This window comes from Polyodon spathula, chromosome 1 (genome assembly GCF_017654505.1).
Source record: "Polyodon spathula isolate WHYD16114869_AA chromosome 1, ASM1765450v1, whole genome shotgun sequence".
In the NCBI taxonomy this organism is placed as follows: domain Eukaryota; kingdom Metazoa; phylum Chordata; class Actinopteri; order Acipenseriformes; family Polyodontidae; genus Polyodon; species Polyodon spathula.
The window spans coordinates 37,782,016-37,807,716 of NC_054534.1; the positions used below are offsets into that span (position 1 = coordinate 37,782,016).

Sequence of the window (25,701 nt, forward strand, 5' to 3'; positions counted from 1 at the left end):
GTTGGCATACTGTGTGCAAAACAGCTAAAAAATGTGTGCTTGTTACAAATTGTGTTATGACTAAGAAAGCTATTCACTGTATATACAATCCAGTGTACAAACATTCTGCCGTAATGTAAAACATGTTAAAACTTCTGTGTCTTGTAAATTCTGAATACATTCTTACCATTGCTTGGGGAGACCTTGCTTGCTATTGGAGGCAAGATTCAGTGTATTATACTATTTAAGGTAGTTTCAGGTTTCAGATTATATAAGGGTGCTAGGGTATTTCTCATACTTTTATTACCCTCCTGGGCACTAACTACCTTTGCTGCCAAGACCAGTAGAAGTGTGACAGATTGAGACCATCGTGGATTTACATTCATTCTAAAATGACTAAAACACTTTGAAGTTAAAGGAATTTAGGAGTTTCCTGAAACGGCGAAAAATTTTAATACAAACCAGATCTGCAAGTTCTTACAAGAAACATAGGAAGAAAGGAAGTGAATATTGAGCTGTTGCTTTGGTAGGCAGTTACTCCCTGGAAATGTATGGCCTTTTTCATTTAAAGACTTGTGCAAATCTGAAGAGGCAAAACCTTTTTATTTTATTATTTCTGTTTACCATTTGGTGCAATACTTCTGCAGCATCAAGGAGTCAAAAAAACAGATACAGGACTCCTGCTTCTCAAATTCTTCTTCATGCTTCTTCGCAGCATGCTGGAACAAGTGGAGCTGGAAGCAGAGAGCCTTCTGTGCAGGATGGTCAGACCCTGCAAAGCAGAAACTCTAGCATGCCGATACTTGCTGTCATAACAGGCTTTGATTTTTTAGTTGACTTTGCTGGTAAACACCGCCTTTGGGTCATCACAGCACCAACTTTTGCCGATAACTATTACAGAATGATGGAAAAACAGATAGAGGAAACACAAACCGAAGGGTTGGTCTGCAAACTCGCGGAGAGAGACACCTTCATTGTCATCCTGATTCACAACGCAATGATGGAAGGTAAACTTAGAAAAACAACCCATGGGGGGGAGATAACAGAGGAAATGATTGATCAAAATACAGTGACTAAGCTGATGCACTATTTAGCGTTTGAGTATGGAAAGTTTGGCATGCTAATTTTAAAGAAAAACTTACAGGTGGGTGAGCGCTTCCCCTACCCTGTTAGAATTGAAGCAGTATTGGAAACCATAGATCAGTTGCCATTAAGAAAATTAGAAAAATTAACAAGAAGAGGGGCTCTGGAGAAGTGCAACATTCCCAAACGACTAGTCAAGCGAAGACAAGGATCTGCAGTCAGAAAAGTAAAGGTTGTCAATACTTCAATACAAAGTAACCACACTTTATTAAACTTCAAACAGAAGAGGCTACACAATCAAAAAGTGGCATTAAAGAACAAAGTCCAAGACATCTTAAAAGGAAGATCAAGATTTGTTATCAAGAGTCAACCCAGGGTTGTATCAACTCAAAAAGCAGCATCTGTAAAACTGAAGTCCTTCATCAATTCTAAAACTAGGAGTTCCCTCCCCAGGACTGTGGTACTGACAAATGAAACCTCTAGTAGAAGAAAACTAAAACATAATGGTGATGATGTTGTCTACAACTCAAGCAAATCTCTAGAGGCAACAAGCTTTCTTACCAGATCTGCACAACAATTGGGGAATTTAAGCACATCTAACACACATAGCACAGCTGCACCTCAAACAAAAAAGAACAGAAAACACAAAAAGGAATCTCAAAAGCTAGTTGCACAAAACACATTGCCTTCCTCAAACATTTCCACAGCAGTAAGTGACAAAGATAACAGCAAACATAAAGCTAATGGCAGAGAAGGTAAAAAAAATCGAAAAAAAGGTGGAAGGAAATCTCAGCGAGCTACAGTTAGCAAGACAGTGCAGGATTTTTTGGAGCATTTTCGAAACAAAAGGCGTCTTCTGGTAAGTCATCGACAGCTAAATTTAAAGAATATGTATGTTATTGTTGTTTTAAATTAAATAATATATTTAGTTGTTTTACCAATGGGTACAGGTAGCTATCAAAGTAATCATAGAAACAGACGTATTCTGAACCGCGTTCAATCAAATCTGCCTCTGAAATAACAAAGGTGATTCTATATGGTGTAGTGTGTTAAAACCTCTACCACCTTGAGACACTTGGGTCCTAATCATGCTTACACCACACATGAATTCAGTTTGATTGTCTCATCTGGCCATAAGGCAAGGTCATGATGGGCATGGAAATGGAAATTGCTCCCTCACCCTCTAAGAGTTGCTTTTTGAAAGTAGTCTGGATGCTTGCTCACAGAACTGTTTTATAGCTGAATAGAGGGCTATTTTTTTACTTTATTTTATTAGATTACTTGCAACCACAAAATGTTTTATGTACATTTTTGTAAAATATGATCAATACCAATACCCTGTATCTCTGTGGAAATTAAGATTTGCTGTGTACCTGCATGACTGTGATTTTGTGAAAAAAGCAGTATTGTTTTATCACTCACTGCATTTTGAAAGTTACTGAGCATTGTACAGATGGTTTGCATTTACTGATTTGTTTTGTTTCACCAGATCATTAGCTCTTCCAGCAAAGAAAATCTGCTGTACGTTCAACAAAGAGAGGAAAATGTGGAACACACATGTGAACTAGCATTAAGGAAAATCTCAGTTATCACTATTCTTGGCTCTGAGCGAAACAGCACTTTAAAACTAGACCACTATCAACCTGGTATGTTTTTACTAAAGTTGAAAGAGTTATGGCATTAAGAAGAATAAAAACAGATAGCTTTGAAGTGCAAGCTGCTGGTTGGCAAACACAGACAGAAGTACCCTTTTCAAAATGTCAATGTACTGCAGTGCTAATTAGTTTTATCCAAATAGTTGATCTAAATACCACCAGGTACCTTTGTAAAAACCAATATATCTTTCTTAAAAATCCTGGCATCTGTTTCTTTATTGACTGTCATTGTATATCAGCTTTATAAAAAGTTGTATTTAAAAATATGGTATGCTGGGGCTCCCGAGTGGCTCATCCAGTAAAGGCACTCTGCGTGGAGTGCAGGATACAGCCTATAGCCTGGAGATCGCTGGTTCGGGAGTTCCCACGGGAGCGCCACAGAATTGGCTGAGTGCCTCGTGGGTGGGAAGGGTCTACAGCCCACCGCGCACCAGTGACCCCTGTAGACTGGCTGGGTGTCTGTGGGCCTGCCTGTAGGCTACCTGGAGCTGCGTGATCCTCCGATACTGTAGCTCCAAAGTGGTTGCATGAGAGGCCCGCAGAGTGAAAAGAAGCGGACGGCTGACAGCACACGTTTCGGAGGACGCGTGTGTCTGTCTTTGTCCCTCCCAAGTCAGCACTGGGGTGGCAGCGGTGAGCCGGGTTGAAATAAAAATAACTAGACATTTCAAATTGGGGAGAAAATAAGAAAAATAATTGGTGATTCCAAATTTAAATTCAAAAAATGAATATATAGGGTATGCCATTGTAATTTGAGAGAAAATGTTCAAACTCTGAAATAACAGCATTTTAACTTATAGATAAGGAAGTTCCATTTGGCTCCACCCCAAACAAATTGGTTGACCTTGATCTGATTGCACAGATTCGCAAGGATTATAAAATGGTTTATAATGAATTCTTCATGGTGGTGACAGACTATGATTTGACATTGAAGGTAAGAATGTGTATTTGTTAGTTGATTTCTTAGTTGATCCTAGAGCTTCCTCTCATTGTACAACAATTTACCATGGCCTGAAACACTATCCTAAGGAGGGTGCCCCTTCCAGGCAGGCTTGAGCTATGCATACTGACAGGAATATCCAGTAATGAATTTCTGTGACAGGTTACCTCTATGCTTTGCTTTTATCTTGCTTTTCTAAAAACCTAGTGTAAAAGTCATTAACAGTATTGTACATATTAGAATACCCTTTTGTTGGTAAAAACATATCAAGAAGCAAGTGTAGTACCTAACAGATGGATTGATGGGGTCCATCCCAGAATAATCAGATTTAAAAGACATTGGACAAAGAAATTGGACACAGATAAGACTAAATATGTTTGCCATTTTCCTCAAGGGAAACTAAAAACATTAAAATATTTTGGATCCTTTGCAACCAATGGCACCTTTTAACAGGAACCAATTGGCAGCAATTGATTTGAGTAAAATAATGGTAATGGGGAATTTTCTTAGAGCAGAGGAGGGGGCGATTAAGATTGTGTGTACTGTATATTGGGCCTGATTTATCATGGCCTTGCAGGTAAAATGATATTGCTTTGTTTGTGAAAGAAAAGTACATATGTTATCATAACATGGTAACAAACACCTTAGGAACACCTTACGAGTTGTTTGTTTTGTAAATTTTATTTGACAAATTGCATTTAGGTATAAAGTCCATGATAAATTAGGCTGTTTGTGTTATAAATGGAAACTTTTTCATAGTTTCCATATACTATATTCAGAATTTATTATGGCATTGTTGTTTCATTTTCAGCAATATTTTGATGTTCCTGTTGCTATGAAGTTAATTATGGATTATATTGACTCATTTCCATCAAGACTACCAGAGATTGGAAAAGAGAAAAGCGATTCTGTATCTTGCAAAGAACAAGATAGCAGAACCAATACCTACAACTTTCTATCAAGGTGAATATGTTTTCATAAAACAATCCGTGTTAAGCTATTTTTGATGAAAATGATCATTGCTAGACTCCGAGGATATAGTATTTTGTATCGTACAACCTTGGGTTTGACACCGGTCTAGGTCAAAAGTGAAATGAGTTTGATGGCCTCACCTTAGTCCCCAGAAAAAAAAAAGAGAGTTCAAAGATTGGGTGGCTATGCTCACTCACTCACAAATAGGCGGTGCAGGTATTTATAACAATGTATTTTATTAAACTCTTAATGTTGCCTATTGCAGAACTGGAGACAAAGCACTGTGTTGTGAAGATCAGAGTAAAACGTTAAAGAAAATATTTATCCATGGATGATTCTAAACCAATGCAGTTATTAAAACTTGGAAGCAAGCAGTGACCCGGAATTTCACTTCATTAAAATCAAGTTCTTAGTTGAAAAAAAAAAAAAGTCAAATCATACAATACCTAAGGGACCATCAGCTTAAATCTGTCTAGATTGTTCTGATGTTTATAGTTTATATTCCCATTCTAGAGGGATTATAAGTATTTATAATGATTTGAATTGTGATCCCCAGACAAATTCCAATTTTTTTTTTAAAATATTTTTTGTATTGTTAGATTTCATTCTAAAAGAAGACTTTTGATAATTTCCTCTCCCAATGAAGAAGACTATTCTTTTCAACAGCAAGTTACTGCACTGAATGGCCAGTCCTGTAACCTTGGTGAGTTTAATATTTGCACACTACCTAAAATATGTTACTGGTAAACCAGGGCTCACTTGGAGTTTTCATTTTCCCCAGTCTTGTATGACATGTGGTTTTAAAGAGCAAGTTGGTATGTGTTGAAAAATGCAATACAGTCTGTGCAATCTTTGGGTTTCCATTTAACATGTTGTATAAAAAAAGATACTCCAGCTGCCAGTTTATGTCAAATCATTCTCTAGAATGCTGTAAAGAATAGTTGCTTCCATTTCCTTCATTTTTCCTGAAGCCTAAGCAGCTTGACAGCACTTATGTCTAATGATTGTATTTTCATTTCCTAATGTGTTGAAACAACTCACTTTATTACCGTGTTTTTTCTAGGAATCCGGCATTTTGCTGTACTGAAATTAATTGGAGCAGGGCCCGAAGCTTCAGCGTCTCTTGATTTGTTTCCAGTAAATGGTAAGCATTGTACAATAAAAACTATACCAAAACAATCTCCTCTCTTTGCTCAGCCTAACAGTTTTCCTTGTTATGGGTCTTCCCCAATTTAGGAAAGAGTCAATCGGAGCATGAAGAACTGACTACAGACGTCGTGAAGGGCCTCAGGGAACACTTCAAGATCAGTGAGGATTACTTTGCCATGTTGATGGTTGGGAAGGATGGGCTGATCAAGTCGTGGTACCCAGCTCCCATGTGGTCCATGGCAATCGTCTATGACCTGGTTGATTCTATGCAGCTCAGACAAGAAGAAAAACATCTTCAGACTTCACTTGGAATACACTGCCCAGAAGAATAGTAATCAACCAGCAATCATATTCCTGCATGTGATGAAACTGATGGCCAGAGCTCTTGGAATTATGACAACATCATCCCTTTATAGGGTTACCAGATTTCCAGAGTGAAAAATACTTCTTTTTCAGTTTGGTAAAGGTGAAGCAACTCTGAATCAGTTAAAATATGTATACAATAACACAATCATAATTTAAAAGTGAAACATTGGGTGTATATATGTTCTTTAATCAGTCATAAAAATGGCTGTATTAATCAAAACACAATCGGGAGTAACTTAAAAGGCTAAATTGGCTGGTGGCACTTCCAAGATAAAATAAATATGTTTTTACATAGTTGTCCAGTAAATGAAAATGAATTATTATACAAGTGATCCATAATTTTTGTTATTTAATTTTTGTATAATACATTACTGAGCTGTCAGCTTCCTAAGCACACTGCTAAAGTTTTGTATTTATAAAAATGTGAACACAAAATAGCAAAACCGGGACTGTCTAACAATTTTATAGTTTCTGACTGGGACAAAAAAAAATTAAGGCTGAAAACTGGGAAGTCTGGTAACCCTATCACTTTAGTAATGTAACATCTTATATGCGAATCATAGACAACATTCATGTGCATTTGCTTTTCTTAATTAAAATACATTTCTGGTACACATTCTACTATATATGTATGAGATGTTTTAATCATTTACAACCTTTTTTTTATTTTTTTTTACAATGTTATCTTGCTTTTTGTTTATAAAGACAAATAAAGATTTTTTCAAACAAGTTTAATGGTTTAAGTAAATAATAACACACACCAGCATGCCAGGTAATTCTGAGATATATATGTCTTGGGTATGTTTTGATGTACGAGACGAAATAGCCAGAGAATTCTGTACTGTGTTGCTTTGAGATATTATAGGTCTCATCCAATAGAAACTAACCAGGTTTGTGGCAACATTTACTTTAACTTCCCACCATATCCCTATTGATTCCATATACTTCCCATACTGTGTACTTCTCACACTGCTCATTTTCCCTTTTTCATGTGTACACACATCAATGTCAGAGGTGCCTGATTATACTATGCTACCAGGGGTTGATTGTTTTTGTTCAAAACAACACCAAGTTCTCTATTTCTCTGTCTGATTCAAGGCTAATGCATACAAGGGTATGTAATGTGGGCCCAGTGTATCTCTCCATATGGTTCCCATGACGGTCCATGCAACCTTTTTTTTTTAATTCTCGTATTTTGAATTATACTTTACATGTAGAGAATTTGTTTAGAAAAGAAAATACTGAGATTTCTTTTACACTAACACTAGAATTACTTTCTTTTCAGTTTAACAACTGATAAGAAGGCTTGTGTAATTTTAAATCTGTTTCATGATAATTAAGATTTTCTATACATATAATGCTTATTAGTGTCATTTTCATGATTCAATGTGCTGTTCTTATTCTTCATCAGCAGTTCAATGTTTTTGTGATTTTTTTAGTGTAGCCTGTTGATCAATTAAAGTATTTAAATGAACAATATTCATTGAAAATCATCTTTCACAAAATATTTAAGATGGTTAGATTAATTTTGCAAGCATTAGTGTTTGCATGTTTTTCAACATTTGAATACCAACATTCAGAAAATAAATAAATAAATACAAATAATTTAAACTACTATTAAGAGATGTAATTACAAAATAACTTTCCATTGCACGACCCGAGGACAGTAACGTTGTTGCCCTTGAGTCTGAATTGTGTTTATCCAGCTGTTGCTCTGGCAACATGAGTAGCGTTTCAACATGTTGAAACAAGAAGCGAGGGGGAAGGCTGACTTCATACTACGGAAGCAAAACAATACGAGGCAGCTGGAGCTTAAAAGTTTAAGGTAGTATTTTGTTTAAATTAATCGTTAAATACGATTTGGAGCGCACATGTGATTTAACTAATGTATTCAAGTGTCGAATCAGGAAAGGTGTTTTTGTTTTAGAATTTGCATTTTGATCGTTATTTTGTATGCGAAATATCATTTGCATGGGCATGACTTTCATACTAAATATGATATTAATAGTTTAATTAAAAGATTAGGTACAGGTTTGTTGGAATACTGAAAACAATAGAATATCACGTTTGTAGAAGGTGATTATCGTATGACCTACAGTTATCATATTAATCTAAAGACATCTGTAGCCCGTATTTCTAATAGTATTTTACAACTATAGGATTTGCTGGTATATCCTGATCTTCCCGCCAGAAGGATGCAGACAGCCCCTATTCGAATCCCAACTGGTTCTTGGGATATATCCGACTTGGAAGTGCACAGGTACATTTTTTGTTCAGTGACTATTCAGAATAAAATAGTATACTGTATGAAGGCCTACATTTACAAATAAGTATGTGTTTGTTTTATTATCTTGCAACTGTGCCTACATTTTACAGGCAGGAAGAAAATAGTCACAGTGGTAGTATCCTTACTGAAAGATCCAGTCAAGGCAACATATCAACACGAAGTCTTCAAGAAGCACTCCAGAATACGTGGGCACATGGACCCACCCCAGAGGAGAAACTTCTGATAGCTCAAGCTATGGCTGAAGAGTTTATTCAAAATAAAGAGGTATTTAAACATGCCATCTATTCAGATTTATAACAGCAGCCCCTTATAAATATTACAAACACAATGTCTGTAATGCAACTCAAGACAAAGATAAAATCACAATGCAAAGGGCATGTTATGCATTGTAAATCATTTAAATACATCACTAACATTTTTTAACAATACTGTCCGATTAATTCGATTATAATTTGTTATAGTTTGTTATATATTACCTGTTTCTTGTTAGGTCCCAAGAGCCATGAATGAGCTGATACGATGTGTAGCTTTGTCCAGGCTAGTGTATGGGGATGGACACTGGCGGCTTGCTGAGTCAATTGCTAATGTTGCTCATGGATACTTGAAACTTCAGGGTATGTACAGCTGAAACTTGTCATACCTTATTGTCTTGAAAGAATAGCTGGAATAGAAGCTTACAGTACTTCTGCACCCCTGTAAAATCCATGTACATCAATCAATTTTGGATGCTATTTACATTAGGTGGTATTACTTTCGCATTATTTTGAAAGCCTTTCCTATAATAAGAATGCTTTATGTATACTGTTGTATCTTGTAAATATAGGACTTCCTGCCCAGGCACTGCAGCATGCCGAGTCAGCCAGAGATATTATGCTAGGTGGAGTAGATTTCCCAGGTCCTGAAATGGAAAAGAAAGAACTGCTGAACACATTAATAACCACGTACTACAGTCTGGGGATGGCTCACCTCATCCAGAAAAAATATCCTTTTTTTCTGATACTGCAATACTATGAGAATTAACCACGCATATAATTATTTCAGTTCTTAGAAAATGAGCATTACTTTACAGATTAACAAACCTTACTGTAAAAACTATAGCCATATTATATTGATGATGTTAATTAAAACAGACAAAAACTAAAACATGTCTGTACTTGAGCGGTTTTATTATATCAAGATAAAGATTGAACATTTGAGTGTTTGTTGGCTTTATATAAACTGTGACTGTAATAACAGACAGTGGGCCACCAAGTTAAGTTTAGCTAGGCTGTCTTCATTATGAACTCGGGTTTCACACCTTGACTGCAGCACTGTGCAGGAAGCTCATCGTAATCTGCAGAAAACTGAGAAGATCATGGAGGAGTTGCAGCGACTGAACAGAACTGAGGATAGGTCACAACGAGTCTCAGAAAAAGATCTAGCAGAGGCTCTGGGCAGGTAATGTTATTCCACTCTCAATAAACCTAACCAGTACCTAGTAGGTAAGATGAGAGATGAGTCAAGGAAGACACTAGATGCATTCTTTTAACTATTATGTGTTTAGGTCTTTCCTTTTTTAAGGCCCTGGATTTTAGTATAAAAGTCAGTTACGTGCTGATTCCCCTCTGTCTGACTTCAACTGAATTGTCCATTTGGCACAGCGACCTTTTTTGATGTTTGTTTATCCAAGCTTTGTTGTGTCATGTTATAGCAAGATAACAAGATTTGAAATCCCAATAAGTGGAATGGCAAAGAGATTCCATTTCTTTTGCAATTGATTATATAGTCTAGTTATTGGTGTGTCTTGCTACTGTACTATTAAATAGACAAAGTTAATTTTGCTTAATGAGCTTTATATATACAAATGTTTTACAGATATAAATGAGTAACACACATCACAAAATACAGTAGAGTCAATTATCTGATCTTTGATCAATCGTACTGTATAATCAACTGAACACACCTGTAATCGTGATGAATTATGTGTGGTGTATTACGCACACAGCTTCTGCTGCTAAAATGGCTACTAGATTTAGCTGCCAAAAAAAGGAATAGCAGACGGAGGCAAATGAAAGTTACAGAATTATTCAGACTGTCAAAACCTTAGATGGAGCGTTGCGTGCTTTAAGTTGTTGCAGTTAGGCAAATTAAAACAGTCACCTCGTTCTTCATTATTCTTCTATTTCATCAGTAAAGGCTGGAGATCCTGTCTATGTTATTAAGCAACTAAGAACTTTTATTTTATTGATTTCAATTGCACGTTATTGCAGTGCCTTAACAGCAAGTTTCAAAGTATAGAAACATTTTCTTGATTCCTGAAGTTCTGTAATTTGTCAAAGTTGTACTGAATTGTATTCTTTGATGATTTTCAAAGTTTGGTATATGGTTCGTTTACAGTATTTCATTACCTTAACTGTAGACGTTAAAGTTTTACCAAATTGCATTAATTTAAAGATTTGTAAAGCTTTGTAATTGTGTGTGCTTATTGTGATAACATAGGTTACCAGCTATATATCATCAGTGGGTATTTGTTTACGAAGTACCTGTGTATGTTAACTTTATTTTGTACATTATTAAAGGTACAGTAATTGTTACTACTACCTGTTCGATTATCCATACAAATCGATTAGTCTGGATAATTGGCTCTGTGCTGTACTGTAAATGCACTGAGACCAATGGATACCATGCACTCGATTTTCTTTGTGTGCAATTACAGAACATGTGATTATAGCACCATTCTTTAGCATCACTACTAATGTATTAAGCCATATCGTTTCAGCACAGTGAAAAATAGGGACCAGTGTATCTATTGTAATGATTTGTACTGCCACCCTTTCCCCAGGAGAGATTTATTGACCTTTCTATTACTAAGTACATTAAAAGTATGGGGGAAACCATGTGTTTCTCACTTTTAGGGTAGTGCCATGACATCCGTTGCTGTTTAGACTATTATAACGTGCATGTTTTGGATAACTATTGAACATATTTGTGGATTAATGTGCAGGTTGTTTATGGAAATGATGGATTGTCCTAATGTGTCAATCTTTGGTTGTGTCTGTTCCTCCCAGGAACCCTACCAGGAAAGTAGAAGGAACATATCAGTGAACATGTTTTAAGTAATTGAATACATTGTGTTTTTGTCACTTGGGATCCTGTTACAACAAAGGCACAGTACATATTCAGTGATAAGAGGCACAGCATCTTTTTAATTGACTTTTTGCCCTGTAGGGTTTCCATTTTACAGAACAAACCAGCCTCGGCTGTAGTGTTCTTTGAAAAAGCTGCTGCTCATGTGAATGCCAATCAAGGGCAGGACAGCCCAGAACTAATTAAGATTTACCAGGAAATGGCAAAAGCTGAGCAGATGAGAGTCCGACATGAAGAGGCCATAGAGCACCTACTTCAGGTACAGGAAGAGCACATGCTCTCCATTTGAATTGCTTATAAAAGTGTGAATAATACCCTTTCTCAATATATTATGCAAGGGTTTTTTTTTCTTTTGATGAAACTACCTGCTCGTTACCTGCTGATCTGTACACTTTGCATTATTTGGGGTATGTGTAAGTACAGGCGCAGTGCAAATACTTGCACATGCAAAATTCTAATTGCATTGCGGACAGGCAATTATTTTGTACTGCGCCCTATGTAAGCTTATGAGCAATGGAAATTACTCAACACGCACAAATAATGATCCGCAGTTATGATAATGAGGGTCTCAGTGAGCATATCGGTCTATTTAGTGGCCACACTTGTACAGGGAGCAGCAGGTGCTGTATGAGATCTGCGGAACATGAAAGTACAAACAAAAAATAATACTGGAAGGGCAGCAAAGTCCGCAGTGTGCAGAAAAGTTTTGTGAGAAGGAGCTGAGAGTCCTTACAGCTGAGGTTAGGAATTGTTTGGAAAAGCCTCAGCCAACATCAGTTATGGTAGTATCCTTAATAAATTATATGTATTGGCCTGACCTTTTTAGCATGACATCCAGAAATTTGTCTAGTATTCTGGAAAAGGTGGATTGGGCTATTCCTCCAGACATCCCAACTGTGGTCTGAAAGGATCCAGAGGCTAAATAGTGCGAGAACAAAGCACTTTCACATGGGCAGGGATAGCAGTCCCTAGATTGACGCTGGGGTCTAGCTCATCCCTCAGTTCAGTTATTAGGTCTAGGATGACCTGCGGAGTGAGACAATAACGCTTTAGCAACATACTCTGACATTCCAAACAAAGTGACCCTGGGATTGAATATGCAGGGTCTTCTTCGTCTTGCCCTTCTCCTCAGAACATGTTCCTGCCTCTCCTCAACAAGAGCCAAGTGTCGCTGCATCAGGAAGTGAACCGCAGCAGCCACCCTGAGGCCAATGACAAGTCTCTGCAGATGTGTGCTTTTATACAGCTCTTAGTTACTCGCTTCTGCAATGGCTTGCATTGAGGGTCAGCAATTGTAATGCGCCCACTTTATATCCATATCCCGCCCAATTCCATGCTCTTTTCTTCATTTGAATGCATTTCAATATAGTTAATATAACTGGCAAAGTGCAAATTTGACAGCTGGTGCAGAACGCCAGGTGAACACCATTCTTTACATACACTGCATTTTTAGTGGCCGGTAAAATCACTGACTTTACAGCGGCTAAACACGATTTACAGCAGCATTATGGGGTTTTGTACTTGCAAATCACTTTGCATGTATCCTTACATCTACTTCTTTGTATTTGCCTTCAGGCTTACTCAATGGCTGTAGCCCTTTTCAAGAAGGACAGTACTGAAGCAGCTCAAGCAGCATTAGTGCTGGCAACTGGCTATGTTGCCGCTGGAAAAAAAGAATACAATAGTAAGGATCTTCACATTATCTGCTTATAAATCAATATCAGACTGCTGGGGAAATTCATGCTTCCAGAAACACTTTTTAAACATGGTGACATAAAACTGTAAATAGCATTTGCTGATAACCACTTGAGCGAGGGCTTTTGGATTGTATTTCAGTAAAATCTGATCATTTTACTGTTGATTTTATACAAATTTTAAAAATACTTTCAAGATTATAAGGACTGTCAGTACCATAAGCGTGTGCACTACTTTATAAATATTAATTTCACATTCTGATTTGTCCCCTAGAGGCTGCAGAACAGTATTTTAATGAAAGTATAAGTACATATCAGTCGGTGCTGGGTCCAGAAAATCCACAAACTATGTATTCGGTGGATGGTTACAGTAACTGGCTGATTCAAACAGGAAGGCAGGAGGTAATCTGATTTATTTGTATTGCCTTATGAGTTAACGTACATCACATACAGTTGGTGCATTTGTGAGAATCTTAGATAATAAATGTAAAATAATCCATACTACAAACAGCTGTGTGCCGCTGACCTATTGTCATTTGGTACCAATGTTTTGATATTGACATGCATTCATTAAGAGCATACCCACAAGGCTGTGCTATGTGTCTTTTTTAACAGTAAAATCAAAGGCAAGCTGAAGTAATCTTTGGTAACACTAGTTTTCACACTTCCTCTCTTTTCAGTGGTGCAGCTAATCAAATCAACTCTGCTTTTTTCAGAGGCGACTATATCTGTCACTGCTCTTGCACTAAAATAGATAATAATTTTTTCTTTTAAAGCACAAAGTGTAATGACCTAAGTTTTACTATGTTAAGAAAAATGTTGAACAGTGAAATCCTTTAGAAATGTTTATAAACCCTTCCAGACTGTAAATAATGAAACTGAACATTTTAACAGCTGTGTTTATACTGTCTGGCAGTTCAGTGCCTTTTAAAGTAAAAAAAGCAATTTTAATGTTGTACTTTTTTTTCAACATTTATAGGAGTCTTATGAACTATTAAGAAGTACATTACAGTCCAGGAAAGAAGCTTTTGGTGACTACAGTGATTCCATGGCTGAAACCTATAGTGTCATGGGCAGCATTGCACTTGCAGGAGGGGAAGTAAAAAAAGCATACAAACTCCTCAGAAAGGTAAAGCATATAGGATGGGAGGTTTCAGGAATTTTAAATCATTGTTATACTAATTTATCCCAAATTATGATTAATGTAGCAGAAGCCAATGTTTTTAATACATCATTATATATAGAATGTGCAGCCCAGTTTACCTGATTATCTTTTCACAGCACACACTTGTGATCAGGGGCCTTGTTATTTTCATTACAGTGTCTAGAAATTCAGATGGTATTGTGTGGGAGTCAGCACAAAAAAACAAGACGGACTCAACAAATGCTGGACATGTTACAAAAGTGAGTATCCAACAAATGTGTATTGGTTCCAAAAGAATTTAATAACAGTAACATCTGAATACTGTGAAAATGATTACAAGAAGGGGACTCTGGGGAAAATCAAGATGTTTAACGGTGTGTGCATCTCTTAAGTGGTAGATTAACAATGGTCGCGTCAGTAACCTAATAGCTGACTGAAATCTGATATTCATTTATAATTCTTTTATTGATTTTTTTGTTTCGGAAAAATAAATAAAACCAAAAAAAACCACAAAAAAACCCCCAGCTTACTATTAATTTGCGCTTCTTATGTTTTTGACTTGATAAAAGGTCTTTTTCACAAAACATGCTTTATGTGCTTCAGTGGTTGAAGAAAGACTTTATAGCCTTACTCTGTTATGCATTGAACCTGAGATGATAAACTCCTTAGACTTATCCAGTTAAAAATAATCTTTTGCAACAACAAAGGCATGCCGAAAATCTATTAGGCCTATGTAATTTATACATCAAATTCTCAATTATCTCCATTAATTCAATATTACACTGTTCAACTTTGCTGATTCAATAAAATGGTTAAATAGGCTATTCCTATCTTATCTGAATAAAGTAGAAAGTAAATAGAACACATGAAAATTGCGGCCCACAAAGGGTTAATCGGGCCCTGCATCTCTTTAGTGTATCTTTGTCTTTTAAAGTAATTACAATGCCACATTTGGTCCTAAGTATTGGAAAACTTAAATGTGGTTACATTCATAACAAATGTTCTTTGTTTATAAGATATTTACACATCTTAACAAAATCTGAGTTATAGATTCAATATGTTTGTAAACTGGCTAGTTTATTCATGAATCATGATAAATGCTTTCTTATTATTTTGTTTATCCTAAGGTCTCCAGCTGTAAGCACAAACAACAGAGCAACATACAATCAGAATTGAACAAGGACCCATAATGATCACTGGAAATGGCAGATTATTTTTTAAAAACTTTTCAGATTCACCAATCCCACATATATATATAAGAAAAGAAAATGTTGTTGATTATCAAACTTAATAGCTGTCATTACTATGTATGTGGATACAAGTGCATTAAGGACATGTTTAGAGAACTGTATCGATTTGAAATGACCATTGTGTCAGAGCTACAACCCTTCAAGGGTGTAACCAATACCTATGAAGAGAAACTTGGAGGAGGGACCCAGCCTGGACATGGCCATTAGTGGTGGATGAAGCGTGATGAGGCAAACTAGCCCCAACCGAATCTCCACCCTTGCCCATGGAGCGCACAAGACAGTGTTGCAGTCTGTAGATCCTCAGCCAAGGCTGGCAGCATTACATCCAGCATGTGTTTTTGTGGAATTCTCACATGTAAAAGCGGAAGTGTGCCTAGACTGTTTCAGCATCTGTTGTTTATGACTGTGAAATGTGTTTTATATAATACTATAACCAAATTGTTTTCTGAAAAGGGTTTCAAATGGTGTCAGCGTTTTTTTCATTAAAAATCAGCGTGAAAAGCACAGACATTTTTTTTCCAGATGTCCCTCAGTAAGCAGCAGACTTTACTTTAGACGTGTAAAAGTGGTCAGAGCCTGCAGTGTTCCCTTTGTATCTGGAAAGCTAATGTAAAAAATATATCTCACTCTAGCTGTTTGAAAACCCCCAAGACAATGCCTCAACTGATCCTGAAGTGAGACCATCCTGCAGGACCATTCTGTGAAAATAGAAACTAACTGCAAAATTCTTAATGTTTTAATTGGACATTTTCTTTCAAAAAATGTTTTACAACTAATTTCTAAGCCAGTTCTTTATATATTCCCTTCCTGCTCCTGGTTATTACCCCATCTGACTCCAAAGATTAACATGGCATGTAATGTGCAGCACAGAATGCGGAAGGCTGCGGTGCCATACATTATATGCTTAAATTAATTGACTGAAACAGTGAGTAGAGGGGACCAGAGCTAGCTGAGACAGGGTTTTAGAAGATGATGAAGTTTCATTTCATCATTCATTTTCTACAGTTGCCCTATCAAACATTTCTTACTTTAAACATCTCTGAGCCAAGGGATGAATTTAAAGGTCAAATATTGCTGAATCTAGAGATGTGACAGTTTTTCATTAAAAGGGTTCTGCTTCTGTTTTTCATATTGTTCAAATTACCCTGTCTTGCTGGTCTTGTATTTTTTTTTTTTATTTATTTCTGACCCAATACTATATTTATCACCTTATTACGTGGGGTTTTTGACAAAACTGTTTTGTATTAATATATATATATATATATATATATATATATATATATATATATATATATATATATATAATCATTATTGGATCGCAATGCCAATGTATCTGAAAATCAAGTTATGTATGATTTATACGGTTACATAGACTTTTGTGTTCATATATTAAATAACTCAGACTGTTTTGAGACCTGCCTGACAGCGTTAAATATGAAAAATTGAGGACACAAGAAATGGACACAATATGTCTATATATCTATATGATATTTTACAGTCGCTGGGGATAATATATATATATATATATATATATATAATATACACACACACACACACACACACAGTGCCTTGCAAAAGTATTCAGACCCTCTCACAGTTTTCAGTTTTTTGTTTTTTGTTGCTTTAAAGCTTGCAGTCATGACACTTTGAAGTAAGAATTAATATGTGTTATATAAACAACCTACTCCACACACTCAAAGCAGAAACAAAAAGCAAGAAGTAAACAGATAATTAATATGAAATAAAAATGGAAAAGTCATGATTGCATAAGTATTCAAACCCTTTCCTGTGGCAAACCTAAATTAATTTAGGTGCACAAAATTACCTTAACAAGCCATACAATTAGTTGAATGGGCTCTGTCTGTGTGCAATATTAGTGGTTCCCATGATTTCAGAATAAAAACACCTGTCTCTGTGAAGTTCCTTGGTCAGGTAGTGAATTTCAAGCAAAGACTCAACCATGAAAACCAAGGAGCTTTCAAAGCAAGTCGGATAAAGTCACTGAAAAGCACAGATCTGGAGAAGGGTACAAAAAACATTGAAGTCTCTGAATATCCCTGTGAGCAGTTTACTCAATCATCAAGAAATGGAAGGTGCATTGTACCACCCAGACACTGCCTAGATCAGGCCATCCCTCCAAACTGAGCAGCCAGGGAAGGAGGAAACTGGTGAGGGATGCCACAGTGAGGACAATGACAACTTTGAAAGAGCTAGAGTTCAGTGGCTGAGAAAATGTACATCAGTCAACAATATCCACAACACTTCACAAAAGTACCCTGTATGGCAGGGTGGCAAGAAGAAAACCATTACTAAAAATAAGCCATCTCAAAGCCCACATGGAGTTTGCAACAAAGCACCTGAGTGATCCTGCAAAAATGAGGCAAAAGGTGTTGTGGTCAGACAAGATCAAATTGGAGCTTTTTGGTCTAAATGCCAAGTGTTACGTTTGGCGCAGACCCAACACAGCACACCCCCCAGTCAACACCATCCCTACAGTCAAGCATGGTGGTGGCAGCATCATGCTATAGGGATGCTTCGCAGGGACTGGAAAGCTTGTTAGGATTGAAGGAAAAATGAATGGAGCAAAGTACAGGCAAATACTTGAGGAAAACCTGTTTCAGTCTGCTAAAGACTTAAAACTGGGGTGAAAATTCACCTTTCAGCAGGACAATGATCCAAAGCACTAGGCCAAAGCTACACTGGAGTGGCTTAAGAATTAGAAAGTGAATGTCCTTGAGTGGCCCAGTCAAAGTCCTGACTTGAATCCTACTGAGGTTGCTCCAGATGTATTCTGCTGTCCCAAATGTGGGCCATAATTTTTATATTATTGTATACACAATAAAACATGCATATAAATGATGATGGTTTGTTGATTTCATATTGAATTTCAGTAAAATAATTTGCATAATAACTAGCATAATTTTGTTAATGGTAAAATAATATTTTATGTGGGAATCACCAACTTAAAAATGTATGGATTATTATTATTATTATTATTATTATTATTATTATTATTATTATTATTAATAATAATAATAATAATAATAATAATAATAATAACGTATTTAGGTTTAAGTGTAACATAGTCAGTTAGCTTAGCTATATAACCAATTGTACAGAAATATTTATATGAAATCAAGGAATCATCAGTTTATAAGATTTATATACACAATAATGAAAAGTGCATTCAACTACATGTAACTTTAGGCTACATGAATAAGTTTTCTTAAAAGAAAAAAAAAAAAACTAGAATGGTGTTTACACAACAAATCACGTCAAAGTGTGTTCGCTCACCGGGGGTGCACAGTAGGGATCACATTTTCCAAATACAGTATCTGGCACTTATCATTATATCTTTCCAATTCGTGTAACTGGAGATGGGAAGTGTGCTTTGTGGTTGCAAAAACATTACATTGTGGTGTTGAAGATACCGGTTTTGCATTAGCCGCCAGAATGTCCGCGTCGCGCTATGGTGACGTCAATTGAAAACCCTCAATACAGTCGCAAGGCCACGTATTTGAACTGAGCAAACGTTTGTCAGACGCTTCATTGCCAACGTGCCACGGAAGTATGCCTGTCACGTGATGTGAGTGTTATGTCAGGAAAATTAGACAGGGAGTGGCGGTAGCGTTTAAACCCAAATTCTAACTGAAAAGTAAGGCTACAAAAATGATTATTGTCAGTAAAATAGTTTAATTTTAAATGCACGTATATTATCGACTAGGTTGTTAACAAATTGTATGAGTGTACAAGTGTAAATAGTCGGTATATTTGCTTCTGTTCTGCATTTCTTATGCTGGTTTCAAGAACGTCTTACAATTCAAGTGCAGGTGAAGTGTTGATTACTTAACTTGCACTAGAATTGTAATTAGAAACTTGAAGTAGTCGAATTTAACTAGAAAACGCCAAAAGAACAATTGCAATAATAGGCTAAAAACCAATAATATAAAAATAACGGTTTGAACTTTTCAACATTAAACTTTGCGTGACCTATTTATTTGTTTGCCCAATTGATTGGCAGCCTTAATATTACCATGTGTGGTTTGGGGAAGTTAAAAACCTTGATGCTTGATATATCTCTGAATGTGCATTCGGGAATTCAGTTTAACATTCACTTGAAGTAAAAGCAAACTGCGCAGTTTAACAACGTGTGATACAAGAAAGCAAGGGAGTAACATAATTATTACAGTTAAAACTGAATCAGGATCTTTTCCCTGACCCCCAATAAACCAGTTTGTATTTGTGTGAGTGGTGAGACGGATTTTGTTGCTGTTACTGTGTCGGGCACGCACTGCAAAACAAACGACGGATTACTCTTTGGCATAGACTGAAAAAGCAAGATAAGAACTGGTTTTGAAATGCCGTTTTGTAAATGATCAAATACTTTATTTTGCAATGAGTATCACTGATTTTTGTTGTATGCGTGGAGTACGGTACTTTGGGAGTTTAGACACCTTGATACCCCGACGTTAATAAAGCAAATACAATGTAGTATAACGACACCCTCAGAGATATGTTTACATATTCGATTGGAAACAATTAAATCGGATATGACAGGTTCTACTGTATATTCAAATTCATAGTATTATATGTGATAGATGATACATTAAGAGGCACATATACATCAGCTTACAAAAAGGTATTTTAATTTACCTAAAACGGTATTATATGACTGTTCTTTTGATTTTTCAGATTATAATACCATTTATATGGATTGTCCCGTGCTTCAGTAAGATAAGATGTCCCTTTCTACACAGCTTGAAGCAGGAGAAGATCAATATGTGCTGACTGCCAGTCTTGACAATGCCAGAAATCTCTCCAACATCCTAAAAGCCATCCAGTTTAAAGATCATGCCACCTTTCTTGCCACATCAAATGGCATAAAGGTTACAGTTGAAGACTCAAAGTGTTTGCAAGCCAATGCATTTATACAGGTAAGTAGCATGGTTTAACAACAATAAAATGTGAACAAATTGACCATTACCCAAATGAGCATACCTGAAAAACAATGAGCATATCCTGCAACGCTGCAGTTACAAAATATTTTAATAATAGATATGGTTTATTTTGTGTAACTCAGAATGCTGTCACCCCACATTTGAAGACTTTACCCACATTATATCGGAAAAAGGGTTTTATTTTTTATCATAGAAGAGCGTTTTTGTTGCTTCTGTTATTATTGAAGTATTTTATAGTGCAGCTTAGTTTAACAAAACAATTCATGTGTATTTGGTGTTAATTACAGTTTCCAGTTATGCAGTGTTTACTTAAATATACTGCATATAACTTTGTCTAGATATGCTTTAGTACACCCTATATAGAATATCAAGGTCTATATTGGTGTGTATGAAAGTGTCTCTCCATGTGTCTGTATAACATTGTGGGCAGTACATTTTAATGACCGCTAAAACTGTGACTTCATAGGCCAGGAAATAAATGCTTGTCAACCCTAAATTTTGGCATTTCTGTTCCATTCAGAATTGGTCATTTATCGATGAACATTGAGGTGTTTTTGTATATATGTGTGTGTGTGTGTGTGTGTGTTCAGGCAGAGATATTCCAGGAGTTCTCCATTCAGGAGGACTCTGTCATGTTCCGGATCAACCTGACTGTCCTCTTAGACTGTCTGACCATCTTTGGTGGCGGTGCTGTCCCAGGTGAGTTACAGTAGGTCCATTTTCAGCCTGCTAAATTAACCACATGAGGACAACAAAGTTACTGTAAAGTGGTCTCGACAAAATGATAACGTACCCTCACAAATAATTAATTTATTTGTATGAATTTGCCTAAAACAAAACTATCTTGTTTTTTGCACCATTAGTTAAAATACATGAGTACACTGACAAAAAAAAAAAAAAACTCACTAATTCCAGTGATCATACCTTGTTTTTACTGTAGTTCCTTTTTGGATTGGAACTCAAGCGTATTAATTGCAGAGGCGAAATCTTAAGAATTAATCTTTATTTTTATTTTTCTTTATTTCTACAACAGGCGTGACGACTGCCCTAAAGATGTGCTACAATGGCTATGGCTATCCCCTGACGCTGTTTCTAGAGGAAGGGGGTGTTGTGACAGTGTGTAAAATCAACACTCAGGAACCAGAAGAGACACTGGATTTTGATTTCTGCAGCACAAATGTCATCAACAAAGTGATCCTTCAGTCCGACAGCCTGCGGGAGGCATTTTCCGAGTTGGACATGACTAGTGAGGTCCTGCAGATCACAATGTCCCCTGATAAACCTTATTTCAGGTAAGCAGGTTTAAAAACATAGCAGATCTCCTTTTTTTCTGTATCATTATACATAGGGCTTCTGATTTTTGGTTTTAACCAATAAAACCTGATAAATCACCCCCGAAGAAATCGGTATATAGCCAATAAACACTGGGAAACACCAGAAAAACTGGACCACCCCTTTCCCATTAAACCAAAACCTACTACAAAAAAACCCAAAACCAAATTACCTTTCCCAATGCAGCTGGGCAATGTCCCTCCTTCCTGACTTGTATCTAATATTGATTCGTTCTCAATACTTTAAACACACACCAACTATTGAGTGACAGCACATTACTACGTTTCTATTGGAGACTCTGCTTCCGAGATCTAAAACGAAGTTACAATTAGAAATGGAGGCTTGTTGGCAGGATTTAAAGCTGTATTACAGTTAAGATACAGAGGATTTAAAACAGAATTGCAAATTGTAGTGAAATGTAAAAAAATGCCTACACACAAAAACTCCAGAAGAATGTGCCCGTGACCATAAGGGTTTCGTTGTGGAAGACAGCAAAGGAAAAAAGGTACAATTTAAGTGTTCAAGTACTGTCGAGTTACTACTATACAAGTTTTGACAGAAAACAGTGGCCAAGCGTTTTGGAAGGTAACTGAAAACAATACATTTCATACAGTATATATAAAGAGAAAGACCAAAAAACAGATGCCCTAATTATACATTGATTTGTCAATGATTCAGGGAGGATAGTTACATAATATTTTAATAACAGTATATGGGATTAGTGATATGCTAAAAGGCATTATCTGTTATGTTTTTAATTTGTATTTTATTTGCATGGTGCAGATTGTCTACGTTTGGAAACTCTGGAAGTGCCCACTGTGATTATCCCAAGGACTCTGACATGATGGAGGTATTTCAGTGCACCCAGACACAGACTAACAGGTCAGTTCAGTGGCCCCACATCTTTTTACAGTCTCTCAAGGAAGGGAATGTACTAACTTCAAGTGGGCTTGTTGTACCCTTGAGTAGCTTCGCTGTACACCCAGATTGCAGATTGATTCAACATTGCCTTTCCCAGAATCCTCCAAAATTATGATATCCAATACTTTCGCTCATTAGGTATTCATTTTTTTATTGGACAGTGGTCCAGTGAATTACATCCAAACATTTTTCAGTTAAACTCATCAAACAGTTGGCCCAAATAATATTGTGATCAAATTAGTTAACACATTTTAGTTTTTGTGTTTGAAACTATATAAATCCATAAGTGAAACTGAAAAGGACCACTTAAAAACATCGAAAATTACATAAATGTAAAGAAATGTGTAAGAAAAAATGTGACCAAGGAAATACGAGATTGATCTAAATATTGATCCCAACAAATTGCTTATATATATATCTCAGTGCCTATAGAAAGTCTACACCCCCCTTGAATTTTTGTCACATTTTGTTGTGTCGGTGTCTCAGAGTTTAAATAAGGGTTTTTTTCCACTTATCTACACACCATACTCCACACTGTTATGGGGAAAAAATGTTTTTATTGAGAAAAAAATATATATATTAAAAATGTAAAACTGAAAGATCATAATTGGATAAGTCTCCACCCCCGTGAGTTAATGTTTGGTGGCAATTACAGCTGTGAGTCTGTTGGGATAGGTCTCTACCAACTTTGCACACCTAGATTTGGCAATATTTGACCATTTTTCTTTACAAAACTGTTCAAGCTCTGTCAAGTTCCTTGGGGAGCGTTGATGGACAGCAATGTTCAAGTCATGCCACAAATTTTCGATTGGATTTAGGTCGGGGGTCTGACTGGGTCACGCAAGGACATTTACCTTTTTGTTCCTTAGCCACTCCAGTGTAGGTTTGGCTGTGTGCTTTGGGTCATTGTCGTGTCTTGGCCATTAAAGCTTGTAGCTCTTGCAAAGTTGCCATTGGCCTCTTGGTAACCTCTCTGATCAGTCTTCTTCTTGCTCGGTCATCCAGTTTGGAGGGACGGTCTGATCTAGGTAGGGTCTTCTTAATAATCGTCTTGACTGTGCTCCAAGGGATGTTCAAGGCCTTTGATATTTTTTTTTATACCCATCCTCCGATCTGTGCCTTTCAACAACTTTGTCCCGGAGTTCTTTTGAAAACGCCTTGGTGCTTATGGTTGTCTTTGCTTTGAAATGCACTACCCAGCTGAGGGAACCTACAGGAACTGCTGAATTTATCCTGGAGTCATTTGAATCGTTAAAATTTAACATAGATGGAGGCCACTTAACTTGGTGTGTGATTTTGTAGGTGATTGGTTAAATCCAAGCTAATTTAGGATTGAGATATATATATATATATATACACACACACGCACACACACTGTATATATTAGTAGAGATATGGTTGTATCAGTTATTTTGTTTAAATCTACTTTTATTTGAAAGGTTTTTAAATGTTTGTTTTGCTTTTTTAAATCCGCTAAGAGCAATTGCCATAGCAGAGGAACAAATCTTGTATAGACAGAACCTTTAGCTTTTTCCTAGTTATTTTTCTATATATTCTAAAAAGGCTAAGAATTCATATTTGATCTTAGTTTCTTTGATTGTCCTTTTTGTATTATTGAACTGTTATTGTAGGTACTGTACAGGTCAACTAAGGCCTGGACCAAATCAAAACTTTGACCCACCCGCTAATCGCAAATTACCAACCCAGTATTAATAGCGGGTTCCTTTTGGGGTAGAAGGAATAACCTTCTGACAAACAAAAAACACGCCCTCAGTACCAGGTTTTAATTTGCAATTAGCGGGTGGGTCAAATTTTTTATTTGGTCTAGACCTAAGCCTGGTAGAACATCGTGGAAGACGCAACAGCATTATTATTGTTGGTACCAGTAGTAGTATACTTTAGCTCTCCTGATGTGTTGGTAACTTCTCTTCAAACAGAGTGTGAGCTGATTTAGTGTCAGATTCTCTAAAATCATTCAACTAGTTTTGACACTTGATTGTTTGCTTGAAGTGTAGATGGATGCTGAGGTATTGCGCTGTTCTGCTTTTAAAAAAACAAAAAAAACAAAAAAAAAACAAAACAAAACACCTTACTAATGCTCCAAGTCTAGCTTTTTAAAAGTGGATTCCTTGAAAGGGTGTTTTTATCTGCTGTTTTCTCTTGTCATTGCAGGTACAAAATGTCACTGTTGAAACCATCTACTAAAGCCCTGTCTCTTTCCTGTAAAGTCTCAATCAGGACAGACAACCGTGGATTTCTCTCTTTGCAGTACATGGTCAGAAATGATGATGGACAGATCTGTTTTATTGAGTACTTTTGTTGCCCCGACGAGGAAGTAGGTGAACAGGAGCAATAGCCAGACCCACACACACGATGAGCACTGTTCAGCCATGCTTCTGTTTTTTAATCACAGTGTTCTGTATTCTGGGTTTTTATCAGGTTTACTTTTAAATAGTTGTTGCAGGATTTCTAAGTTTACAGTAATTTATAATTAAAGCTGTTCAATTTCATATACTAACTTTAACTGATTCAAGTGTTCATGCAAGTACATATCCCTGTTCTGTTATCAATGTGTGTTTGATTTACTAAAAGTTATTTTTGTATGAAATTCAGGACTGTGTTCATTATTTCACCCGAGTCCCTTAAATGCAGGAGTGATAAACTATGTCTAGTGCCTTGAGAAAATAAAAACTCAAATACTGTGACAAGACAGGCGTAACACTGAGTAAAATACATCAAATGATTCAAGTCACCTAATACTAATAACGCAAAGTAAACCGTTTGTTATTTTACCCATACTCTACAGCCATTTGCCATCCAAATATACTTTCTCAGATTTTATGAA

At 36.4% G+C, this 25,701-nt stretch overlaps 3 protein-coding genes across 3 annotated transcripts; all 3 read left to right on the forward strand.

The window, feature by feature from the left end:
• Positions 1–282: 282 nt before the first annotated feature.
• Positions 283–6,838, forward strand: LOC121318219 (coiled-coil domain-containing protein 80-like). Its single transcript, XM_041254668.1, has 7 exons — positions 283–1,921; positions 2,552–2,708; positions 3,518–3,651; positions 4,469–4,620; positions 5,229–5,332; positions 5,693–5,773; positions 5,866–6,838. The coding sequence occupies exons 1-7, from the start codon at positions 527–529 to the stop codon at positions 6,108–6,110; spliced, it is 2,268 nt and encodes a 755-aa protein (XP_041110602.1). The 5' UTR covers positions 283–526; the 3' UTR covers positions 6,111–6,838.
• Positions 6,839–7,889: 1,051 nt separating this feature from the next.
• On the forward strand, positions 7,890–16,819 carry ttc23 (tetratricopeptide repeat domain 23). The gene is made up of 12 exons (XM_041254681.1): positions 7,890–7,969; positions 8,304–8,404; positions 8,521–8,695; positions 8,922–9,045; positions 9,255–9,411; positions 9,743–9,868; positions 11,639–11,816; positions 13,133–13,241; positions 13,526–13,653; positions 14,231–14,380; positions 14,573–14,655; positions 15,523–16,819. The coding sequence occupies exons 2-12, from the start codon at positions 8,340–8,342 to the stop codon at positions 15,569–15,571; spliced, it is 1,344 nt and encodes a 447-aa protein (XP_041110615.1). The 5' UTR covers positions 7,890–7,969; positions 8,304–8,339; the 3' UTR covers positions 15,572–16,819.
• Positions 16,820–19,219: 2,400 nt separating this feature from the next.
• rad1 (RAD1 homolog (S. pombe)) lies at positions 19,220–25,584 on the forward strand. Its single transcript, XM_041254691.1, has 6 exons — positions 19,220–19,300; positions 20,338–20,579; positions 21,194–21,302; positions 21,637–21,895; positions 22,719–22,817; positions 25,029–25,584. The coding sequence occupies exons 2-6, from the start codon at positions 20,385–20,387 to the stop codon at positions 25,210–25,212; spliced, it is 846 nt and encodes a 281-aa protein (XP_041110625.1). The 5' UTR covers positions 19,220–19,300; positions 20,338–20,384; the 3' UTR covers positions 25,213–25,584.
• Positions 25,585–25,701: the final 117 nt, after the last annotated feature.